Below are 11720 nucleotides of genomic sequence, written 5' to 3'. Positions count from 1 at the left end.
TACCCAGACAATGAAAGAAAGTGCATCCCAGGCTGGGAAAGCACATATAGAGGCATGATGGGGCCCAGGGAGCCCGGTGAACTGGAGGAGCTGTGAGCAGTTTGGAAAGGAGGGGTGGGTGGCAGGAATGAGGCTGCAGGGAGGTGGGGCCTGGGCATGAAGGCTAAAAGCTGGACAAGTGTCCGACTAGCCTGTGATCAGCATTCCCCAAGAACATCCATGATTCTTGGCTCTGTAAGGTGCTAATAAGGGTCATTTGAATTTCCTAAGCCTCAATTTCCTCATCTGTGGAGTGGGGACAGCATCCCCACTGTGCTAGAGTCCTCAGGACCCGCGGTGCTGGTGAGGGGTGGCGGGCGGCCGGTGGTGGGTGGTTCCCCAGCGGCACTGATGCCTGTCTCTCTGTCGTGTGTGTACGTGTGTGTCGCACGGCCTGCCTTCTCAGGCTTTAAAATGTGTGTCAGCAGCAGCAGCGGCAGCCACGATGAGGCCCCTGTCCTGAGCGACAAGCACCTGGACGTGCCCGACATCATCATCACCCCTCCAACCCCCACAGGCATGATGCTGCCCAGAGACTCCAGGAGGACAGGTGAGGCCGCCTTGCTGGCACTGCTGGGCTGGGTCGGGTGTGGGCGTCCCCTTCTCTGTCCACTCCACCCCCTGAATTTATCAAGAACCTCTGGTCAGACCTGTGTACACATCTCCATCACCCCGACCCTGGCACCAGCCTCAGGAGATGCGGTGTGTTAAGTGATTAGTAGACAACCCCTGCCAGCAGCAGGGGACAAGTGATGGATAGGTCTAGGCTGGCCTGTCACATGCTCTCCCACCAGCCAAGACATGAGATGGATGGGCCATCCCCTGTCTCCAGAAGGACGGTGCTCCATCTTACTGGGCACAGCGTTTGGCTGGATAGGATGGACTTGGAAACATAGCTCGTGCTCTGGACCTGGGATGTTCCTTAAGCAGCTCTGGGGAGGATAGATTTGTACAGAAGGACTGGCATGGGTGTCACCTCTTGCCTGTGCCATCAGACAGCCACTCCTCCCTGGAGATGGGCGGCACTAGACGGGGTGCACAAGCTTGAGAGCCAGGAAGCTCCGTCTGAGTCACTGTGTGACTGTGAGCAGGGGCAGGGCCCCACCCAGCCTCAGTTTGCTCATCTGTCACGTAAAGATGACAGTGCCTCCAGGAGGTAGTGCCTGGCGCAGTGCCCTGGTGGCGGCTGTGTAGTTGACATTCCTATCAGTGGTAACTAAGCAAGAGAATCGATCACCAGACCTGGTGAACATGTCCTCCGGGGCTACTGGATGCTTGTCTGATACCAAGGGCTTCTCTCTGGGGTTTGAGAGAGGAGAGAGTGAGTCAGGCCCTTGCCCAGCCCCTGAGGGACGTGTGGAGAAGGTGTCCCCTCTCCTAGGCTTCAGCTCTTCTGAAACCATAGGGCAGGGGAGGGGGAGGGTTCCTCAGTCTTCCCCAAGGAGGCTGAGCTGGTGGGTGCAACCCCAGGGGCCTCAGCCAGAGACTGTAGGGCACTAAGCATTAAGAGTAAGCATGGGGGGTGTCTGGGATCCCTAAGAGACCCAGCAAGACTGGGTCCCTTCTCACCATAAAGAAGGGAGCCCTAGCTTCCTAAGTTCCCAAGAAAGGGGCCAAGGTTAAGGGGTCCACACAGATGTTAATGTCCTATTTTTCCTAGTCTGGCTGGATGAGACAGGGTCATGCCCAGATGACGGAGAAATCGACCCTGAAGCCTGAGAGGAGTCCCAGAGCGGGGATCTGTAAGCAGCTCCTGCTCCAGTGCCCCTTGCCCAGGTGTCCGGGGACCTGGCTGCCTGTGGCAGGTGTGCTCAGTTCCCTGGATGGAAACTCGGTGAATCTGGCCTGTACCACAACAGGAGTGAGGACCAGCGAGGAATCGGCCTGCCCACTTCCGGGACCGTCTTCCCCAGGCCGTCAGCAGACCAGAACTCTGGCACCTCCATAGTCTCACTGACCCTGATGTGGCAAAAGGTGATGCCATGGTGACAGCTGGCGGGGTTCCAGGGACAGGCTCTCTTTTGGACAAATGCCCTCCCAGCACCCTGGGCCATGAAAACATGTGCCCCAAGGTCAGCACAAACAAGAGCTTCTTGCAAGAGAAGCGGCTCCGTTTTTTACAAGTTGTTTTATAGAGACTGAAGCAGTCCAAGAAATGATTTATAATTTCTTTTTTTCATTATAAATAAAGATCCTCTGTAACGAACACCCTGCTTCTTGGATTGGGAGGGGGAGATGGCGCACGCCCGGGTGAGCAGGTGGGTTTCAGAGAGGTGCTTAGTCGGACAGGCCTTTTGGTGATCTCGAGTCCTTCATTGTTCAGGCTTCTGTGTGGCCAAGTCATGGGCTCTGAGATCACATGGAACCCCTTAGAGTCCCAGTTCCGTCCCTCCTAGCTATGGGATCCTGGCAGTGATATGTCCCTAGGTTGGCAGGAGATGTTGAATTTGTTTGAAGTTTTTTCAAAAACATCAAATTGTGGCCAGGTGCAGTGGTTCACGCCCATAATCCCAGCACTCTGGGAGGTCAAGGTGCATGGATTGCCTGAGCTCAGGAGTTCAAAACCAACCCTGAGCAAGAGTGAGACCCCCATCTCTACAAAAAATAGAAAAATTAATTAAGCATCGTGGTGGCACCTGTAGTCCCAGGTACTGGGGAGGCTGAGGCAGGAGGATAGTTTGAACCTAGGAGTTTGGGTTGCTGTGAGCTGTGTTGATGCCACAGCACTCTAGCCTGGGGGACAGAGTGAGACTCTATCTCACTCTGAAAAAAAAAAGAACATGAAATTGTTGTTGGGGTCCTGTCTTTCCACAAGCTGCCCTCCCTTCTTGGTTGGGCACCCCCAGAAGCAGAGCCTAAGCAAAGGGTTCAGGCACAGAAAGTTGATTTGAGAAGTGATCCCAGGATACACAAGTAGGGAGTGGGGAAGTGCAGTCCAGGGGTCTCCAAGACCACCCTCAGGTTTCATCCTCGGCCGGAAGGACTTGCAGAACCCAGAAAAGCCATTATGGCCATGGTTATGGTTTAGTACAGCAAGCAGCTACAGATCAAAGCCAGCAGAGGGCAAGAGGATCCAGGAGAGGCCGGGTGCCAGCTTCCAGCAGCCCCTCCCGGGAAGCAGAGGGGCATGGATAATGCTGACTTCTCCTGCCCGTGATGTGTGCCAATATCCGCTAAGTACTGCCTACCAGGGAAGCTCCCCGAGCCTTGGTGTCCAGAGTCTTTATTGAGGTTCGTTAATATGGACACAGCTGATACTGCTTTAGCCTCTGACCCTCCAAAGCTTGAGCTAAAACCGCCCATCCTTAGGGTGGACTGTACAGTGGGTACAGGCCCCAGGTGAGCAAAGACACTTACCAGGCATTCCAGAGGCTGAGAGGCACTGCCCTGGAGCCAAGGGCAAAGGCCAGGCCTCTCCTTGGGCACTCTTAACCCTTCAGTGCACAAGAGGCAGGTGGCAGAGGGAAGGGAGCCATAAAGGAGCTGAGGGAGGCAGTGCCTCCTGTGGGCACCTGGGCTCAGGTCCCCTGAGGCCTCCTGGAGGACAGTGTGGACTCCTGAGGGGTGAGGTATGGGGTCGGCTTCCTCCCTTCCCCTCATTGTTGGCTGAACGTGGCTTCCAGAACCCCCCCAGCCCGTCCATGCACAGACAGCGCCTCACAGAGGCCATGGGGATACACGCTGGGCACTGAGTCCCAGGGACATGGTGAGCCCCCTGCCCCCCACATCGGGCCAGCTCCTTGTACATGTGTCCCGCACTGCAGCAGGGCCCACGCTCAGAAGTCCCATGCTGTGTTTAACGCTCTGCGGTGGCCACTCGAAATTCTCAGTGCCGTGGTCCTTTTGCAGCAGGCCCTGCAGACTCCACAAAAGGACCAAGTCCTTCTGCCTCGCACGTTCTGTGTGCTACAATGCAGCAGGGCAGCCAGGAGCCCCAGGAGTGCCGCCCACTGTCTACTGAGCCCATGCTCCTTGGAGTCTCAAGGGACATTTTCCTTCTCATCTTCCATTTTTTTTTTTTTTTAGATAGTCTTATTTTGTCACCCTCAGTAGAGTGCCATGGTGTCACAGCTCACAGAAACCTCAAACTCTTAGGCTCAAGCAATTCTCTTGCCTCAGTCTCCCCAGTAGCTGGGACTACAGGTGCCTACCACAACATCCAGCTATTTTTAGAGACTACGTCTCACTATGGCTCAGGCTGGTCTTAGACTCATAAGCTCAAGCAATCCACTTGTCTTGGCTCCCAGAGTGCTAGGATTGCAGACGTGAGCCCCTGAGTCCAGCTCTTTCTCATCTTCTGATGACCCAGTCCCCAGAAGCCAGGGAAATCATTTTAGCAAGCTGGCCCCAGGGTCTGAGCTGCTAAACTACTGCCCTGTCCTGGCTCATCCTTTTAACCTTTGTACTGAGGGGTCCCCAGTACAGCAAAGTTCACTGAACTTCACCATGCACCTCACCTCCACCAGGGGTGTGTGTAGTCTCTGTGGAACCACCTCCTCAATGGACAGAGAACGCTTCTGTCACCTGACCACAGGCCTCACTGGAGCCTCAGGAGGCTGTTGCTGTCTTAATTCCCTCGCCATGGATTGGTCTCTCCTGTCCCCACACTCCATGGAAAGAAGTCCAATGGGCCACCTTATCTAAGTGCCTGTTCCTCCTGCTGTTGCAACAGAATGCTACAGACTGGGTGATTTATTTATTTAATTTTTTTTGAGACAGTCTCATTTTGTTGCCCTTGGTAGAGTGCTGTGGCATCACTGCTCACAGCAACTTTAAACTCTTGGGCTCAAGTGATTCTCTTGCCTCAGCCTCCTTAGTAGCTGGGACTATAGACATCCGTTACAACACCTGGCTATTTTTAGAGACAGGATCTCACTATGACTCAGGGTGGTCTTGAACTCATAAGCTCAGGCAATCACCCTCCTTGGCCTCCCGAGTGCTAGAATTATAGCCATGAGCCACTGGGCATGTGGCCTGATTTATAAAACATAGAAACTTATGGCTCATGTTCCTAGAGGCTGGGAAATCCAAAATCGAAAAGTGGATCTGAGGTCAGGTGCTGTGGCTCACACCTTTAACCCCCCACCCTCTGGGAGGCAGAGGCAGGAGCATCCCTTGATCTCAGGAGTTCAAGACCTGCCTAAGCAAGAGCAAGACCAGGTCTCTACTAAAAATAGAAAAAATGGGCTTGGCACCTGTGGCTCAAGTGGCTAAGGCGCCAGCCACATACACCTAAGGTGGTGGGTTCAAATCCAGCCTGGGCCCGCCAAACAACAATGACGGCTGCAACCAAAAAGAAAAAAATAGTTTTTGTGATGGGCTCCTGTGGTCCCAGCTACTTGGGAGGCTGAGGCAGGAGACTTGCTTGAGCCCAAGAGTTGGAGGTTGCTGTGTTGCCACAGCACTCTACCCAGGGGAACAGCTTGAGGCTCTGTCTCAAAAAAAGAAAAGAAAAGAAAAGAAAAAACTAGTTGGGTGTGGTACAAGCACCTATACTCCCTGCTACTCCAGGGGCTGAGGCAGGAGCATCACCTGAACTCAGGAGTTTGAGGTTGCTGTGAGTTAGCTGAGGCCATGGCATCGTAGTCTGGGCAACAAAGTAAGACTGTCTCAAAAAAAGGAAAAAAAAAACAGATTTGGTATCTGGTGAAAGCTGATTTGCTTCAAAGATGATACCTCTATGCTCCATCCTCACAAGGCATTCTGTTGCAACAGAATGCTACAGACTGGGTGATTTATTTATTTATTTGTTTGTCTGTTTATTTATTTATTTTTTGAGACAGTCTCATTTTGTTGCCCTTGGTAGAGTGCTGTGGCATCACAGCTCACAGCCACTTAAAACTCTTGAGCTCAAGTGATTCTCTTGCCTCAGCCTCCCAAGTAGCAGGAACTACAGGTACCCACCACAACGCCCTGCTATTTTTTTTTTATTGCAGTTGTCATTGTTGTTTAGCAGGCCCAGGCCAGGTTGGAACCCGCCTGCCTGGGTGTATGTGGCCGGCACCCTAACCACTGAGTATGGACCCTGAGCCCATCTTCCTTCCTGTACCTGTCTCCACCTGCTGCAGTCTCCTGCCCCCTCCCCACCCTGTGCTCTTCCCCTTCTCTGCCCATCATCCTCCAGTCACCAGCTCCCAAATCATCTGTGATGGCTCTTTTCACATTCCGTCACCGATGCCTCTGCGTCCATTGATTTTCCTGCCGTCATCTCGTGCCTCTGCCCACCCTAGCCTGACTCTGACAGGCCTGCTCTGGCCCCTGGGACAGCTCACCAGGACTGTTGAAAAGGCGAGTTTGCCAATCCCTGTCTTCTCTGCCATCCTTCACTCTGCTGCCGACTTCCTCTCTGATCCCACCGCTGTCCTGCTTAGCGCCCTCCAAAAGCTCCCCACTGGCTCTGAACAGAGGCCAGACCTCCAGCTTCTCTAGCTGAGCAGGACTTCTTGCTTTACCTTCTTGCCACATTTTTTCTTTCTTTCTTGTTTTTCATCCTCAGTAGAGTGTCGTGGTTCCTAGAACAAAGCAACCTCCCAAGTCATAGCAGGAATCTGGGCGCCAAACTCCTGGGCTCAAGTGATCCTCTTGCCTCAGCTTCCCGAGTGGCTGGGAGTACAGGTGCCCACCATGACACCCGGATATTTTTAGAGATGGGGGTTTTGCTCTTGCTCAGGCTGGTCTCGAGCTCCAGAGCTCAGGCAATCCACCCACCTTGGCCTCCCAGAGTGCTGGGAGCCACCCAGCCCGGCCTCCTTTTTTTTTTTTTTTTTTTTTTAGACAGAGTGGCAAGCGTTGTCCTGGGTAGAGTGCCATGGCATCAAAGCTCACAGCAACTTGAAACTCTCGGGCTCAAATGATCCTTCTGCCTCAGCCTCCTGAGTAGCTGGAACTACAGGCGCCCACCACCACACCAGGCTGGCTTTTCTATTTTTAGTAGAGATGGGGTCTTGCTCTGGCTCAAGATGGTCCAGAACTCCTGAACTCAAGCGATCCTCTTACCTTGGCTTCACAGAGTGCTGGGATCAGGCATGAGCCACCACACACAGCCAACCTGACACTTTAATGGCTGGGTTGCTCTGGGGTGGGTGGGGGTGGTAATGTGGTGCCTCTTTGGGGATAGTTCAGAATGAGGATTTATTTTGAACCCAAGAACATCACTCCATGATTATTTTTTGAGTCTGTTCTTTAAATACATCCTGGGGGAATGGTTACTAATGTTAGTAGTTTATTTTGCATTTATTTTTAATGCCAAAGCCAAGCATACTGATTAAAACCAGTAATAAAACAACTTTGTGAGTGGCTCCTGCAAAGTGTAGGGGGGTGGGGTGGGGAGGGCCAGGGCCACAGTAAACCGCAAGTGAAGAGGAAATAGATGGAAATTCACTGCTCTAGTTGGCAACAGAGCCCGTTAACCCCAAGCCTGGTGTATTGGGGAAAGTTCCCAGGCTCCAAGAGGCGAGGGAACGTTCTGGCCTTGAAACTTGGGATCCATGCTGTATCCCTCCAGGAAGGGAGTCTGGGAGGGGAGAAAGTGTGAAAGCAGATGGAAATGTAATTTTTTAATGACAGCAGCAGATGGCAAAAAGACACAAGAGTGTATTCACACCATGTCGGAGCCATCTGAGAGCGCCTGGCCCAGCCGTAATGTGCGCGGTGGGGCTGTCTCGATGGCTCCCCTGCCAAACCTAGGAGCCTGCAGGCTGCAGGCAGGAACTTGCAGGCCCCCCAGGGAGGGGCAGGATGTGCTGCCAGGCTGTGCAGAGCTACAGGTAGAAGAGGAAATACCTGTGGCCACCTGGATCAAATCTGGAAGCTTCCCTGAGCCTGAGCCTGAGCCTGGCCATTCTGGGCATGGCGTGGATAAGGGATAGGTTCTGGATTCAGACAGACCCTACTCTTGGTCAAGCCTAGGTCAGGCCATCACCGCTGCTCACCTGCCTCCAGGTAAGTCTCCTGCTGCTGGACTGTCCTAACTCCAACTTCATCTGCCCAAAATTCTCATCTAAAATGTATATCTTGGGCTCAGTGCCTGTAGCACAGTGGTTGCAGTGCCAGCCACAGACACTAATGTTGGTGGGTTTGAACCCGGCCTGGGCCAGCTGGACAACAATGACAACTGCAACAACAACAAACAATAGCTGGGCGTCCAGCTACTTGGGAGGCTGAGGCAAGAGAATCGCTTAAGCCCAGGAGTTGGAAGTTGCTGTGAGCTGTGATGCCACGGCACTCTACCCAGGGCAACAGCTTGAGGCTCTGTCTCAAAAAAAAAAAAAAAAAAATAGGTAACAGGTGAAGCCGCAGGGATCTATCAATCAGAGTTGCTGCCTCTGGCCAGAAGCACCATGTGACATCGGCCCTGCAGGTTATGTTATCACAAGGCAGGCCCAGGCGCTAGAGCCAGCCCAAGTCATAGCAGGGAGCTGGGCACCTTCTACTCTGATGGTGTCACGTCTCACCTGAAGTTGTCCTTTCTTATTACCAGGGCTGACTCTGTGCCACACGACTGGCTTGTTTCAGCTGAGGCAAGAGAAGGCCCAGAAACCACTGGAGGAGACGTTTTTCATCCCACAATTCTTTTTTGCTGCCCCTCCTTGCTCAGTAACAAGATAATACAACCAGCTGCCATTACTGCTTCCCCTAATTTCCCTGAGAGGCCACAGGAAAGAGGCTGGGCTCAGTTTTCGACAGAGGAGTGACCCTCACCCTTGGATGAAGAGTCTGAAAAAGTAGAGGTGTCCAAAGTGCAGGTGATTCTACCGACCAGGCAGGGCTGTGAGCTGAGAAGTGCCACTGTGGCCTCGTGCCTCCACTGTAGTTCACTGTGCTCCTGGGTTACTGGTCTCCTTGTTACCAGAAACTGTGTGACAGACACATGGACCTCAAGGTAGGTTCAATCAAGGGTTGAAGGAACACACTCCCTGCAGATGTATCAGTGGGCAGTCCTCATCCCAACCGATGCCACCCCAAAAGTGGGACACATGAGCAAATGGCCCTTCCAAGGAGGCTCTCAGACTCCTAGCGCCTGGTCCCACAAGCTGTATTGCAAGGCCTCAATTTCCATATCCAGTTAGGTGCCAAGCACGGACCCACAGGCAGGGCCCTTTCTCATCGCTGTCTAAAGACGATTGCTTTAAAATAAGATGTCTGGGCTCGGCACCTGTGGCTCAAGCGGCTAAGGCACCAGCCACATACACCTGCACTGGAGGGTTCGAATTCAGGCTGGACCTGCCAAACAACAATGACGGCTGCAGCCAAAAACTAGCCAGGTATTGTGGTGAGCACCTGTAGTCCCAGTTACTTGGGAGGCAGAGGCAGGAGAATCACTTGAGCCTAGGAATTGGAGGTTGCTGTGAACTGTGATGCCACGGCACTCTACCCGGGGTGACAGCTTGAGGCTCTGTCTCAAAAAAAATAAAAATAAGATGTCTGCAGCAGGCACCGCCACTCACACCTGTAATCTAGCACTCAGGAAGGCAGAGGAGGGAGAATTGCTTGAGTTCAGGAGTTTGTGACCAAGCCTGAGCAAGAACAAGACCCAGCCTCTACTAAGAATGTTTGTTTTGTTTAGGGAGAGAGTCTCACTCTGTCACCCACGGTAGAGTGTCCTAGCGTCAGCCCAGCACTCAGCTCACAGCAACCTCAAACTCTTGGGCTCAGGTGATCCTCCTGCCTCAGCCTCCCAAGCAGCGGAGACTACAGGCACCTGCCACAAAACCCAGCTAGTTTTTCTATTTTTACTAGAGTTAGAGTTTCTCTCTTGCTCAGGCTGGTCTTGAACTCCTGAGCACAAGGGATTCTCCTGCCTCAGCCTCCCAGAGTGCTGAGGATTACAGGCAGGAGCCACCATGCCTCGCTGGTCTCCCCCACTGTTGATCTTATATTATTCTGGCACAATTAAGGAATTAGTATTGATATATTATTGTTAACTAAAGTGCAGACTTGACTCTGATTTCCTCAGTTTTTACCTAAGGTCTTTTTTTTTATCCTGGGACCCAACATGATATTTGAGGTCACATCTCCTTAGGCTGCTGTTGGCTATGACAGTTTCTCACAGTTTTTCCTGGTTTTTGATGGCCTTGACAGTTTTCTTTCTTTTTTTTTTTGTTGTAGAGACAGAGTCTCACTTTATCACCCTCAGTAGAGTGCCATGGCATCACACAGCTCATAGCAACCTCCAACTCTTGGGCTTAGGTGATTCTCTTGCCTCAGCCTCCCACGTAGCTGTGACTACAGGCACCCACCACAATGCCCAGCTATTTTTTTGTTGCAATTTGACTGGGGCCGGGTCTGAACATGCCACCCTCGGTATATGGGGCCAGCCCCCTACCCACTGAGCTCTAGGCGCTGCCTGGCCTTGACAGTTTTGAGGCCGGCTCAGGTGTTTTGTAGAATGTCCCTCCAATGAGATTAATCAGCCATTTATCTCATGATTAGAGGTTATGGGGGTTTAGTGGAGGAAGTCTCCAGGGGTAGTGGCCTTTCATCACTGTATGTCCCCCTGTGCTAAGGGAACATGCCCCCACCATCACTTTGCACTGCTGATGGCAAACCTTGATCACCACCTGGCTGAGGTCCTGTTTGCCAGCTTCGTCCACTGCGATGTTCCTGTTTTCTCCTTCCCCTGCCTGTCCTCTCAGGAGGACGTCACCATGCACAGCCCCCACTGGAGCACTGGGGCGCTGTGTGCCGTGTCCTCAGGTTGGAGGATCTGCATGATGACGTGAGAATCTTGCATGGATGACTTGTCTCTTTGCCTCCATTTATTTATTTATTCAATAAATAATACAGACTCGTTAATATTTATTTTATACTTTTAGATTATAATCCCAACAGTGTAACAGATTACAATCCAATGTGATTCATTAATATTTATTTTATACTTCGGATTATAATCCAACCATCATTATTTTGTTGCTCAAATTGTTCAAGAGCTTTTTTGTTTTTTGCAGTTTTTGGCTAGGGCTGGGTTTGAACCTGCCACCTCCGGCATGTGGGGCCGGCGCCCTACTCCTTTGAGCCACAGGTGCCACCCTTGCGAGCTCTTTCTTTTGGCTTTTCTTGTTACCAGCCATTGGATGGCAGTTTCACACAGAGCACAGCTGGTCAGGTCCTAACAAGGCCAGGTGAGCCCATCTGTTGACACCTGAAGATTGTTTATTCATTTTCAAGGCTACTGTCATAGGTAAGTTGGGAACTGGACTCCAGGGTACTGGTCAAGGATCCAGGGCACTCTGTACCCAGTGAAGGGTTGACTAACTCTAAATTTAGTCTAGAATAAAAATGCTTTGAAGATACAACCACTTTAAGTTATGAAGATTGTGTAACTTAGTAACCTATAAAGGGGAAATCTGACATGTACTATGATGAGTAGTAACACTGGTGATGTTTACTTTTACTGTGAGAATAAAAAGTAACAAAAGGAAAGAGGAACCTGGAGCGGTGGCTCACACCTGTAATCCTAGCACTCTAAGAGGCCAAGGTAGGTGGATTGCCTGAGTTCACGGGTTCAAGACCAGCCTGAGCAAGAGTGAGATACCATCCCGAAAAAAAAAAATAGCTGGGCATTGTGGTGGGCGCCTGTAGTCCCAGCTACTTGGGAGGCTGAGGCAAGAGAAGCACTGAGCCCGAGAGTTTGAGGTTGCTGTGAGCTATGATGCCACAGCACCCTACCGGGGGGACAAAGT

The 11720-nt window shown here is 51.9% G+C and overlaps 1 protein-coding gene across 1 annotated transcript; it reads left to right on the top strand.

Moving 5' to 3' along the window:
• Positions 1-450: 450 nt before the first annotated feature.
• CUNH16orf74 (chromosome unknown C16orf74 homolog) lies at positions 451-1909 on the top strand. Its single transcript, XM_003800817.3, has 2 exons — positions 451-589; positions 1700-1909. Exons 1-2 carry the CDS (start codon positions 454-456, stop codon positions 1756-1758), a joined length of 195 nt encoding a protein of 64 aa, XP_003800865.2. The 5' UTR covers positions 451-453; the 3' UTR covers positions 1759-1909.
• The last annotated feature ends 9811 nt before the right edge of the window (positions 1910-11720 follow it).

The sequence above is a fragment of the Otolemur garnettii genome, unplaced genomic scaffold (genome assembly GCF_000181295.1).
Source record: "Otolemur garnettii isolate 467f Iridium unplaced genomic scaffold, OtoGar3 scaffold00185, whole genome shotgun sequence".
NCBI classification, from domain to species: domain Eukaryota; kingdom Metazoa; phylum Chordata; class Mammalia; order Primates; family Galagidae; genus Otolemur; species Otolemur garnettii.
Note: the sequence above shows the minus strand (reverse complement) of the source record. Positions and strands in the feature narration are given on the sequence as shown.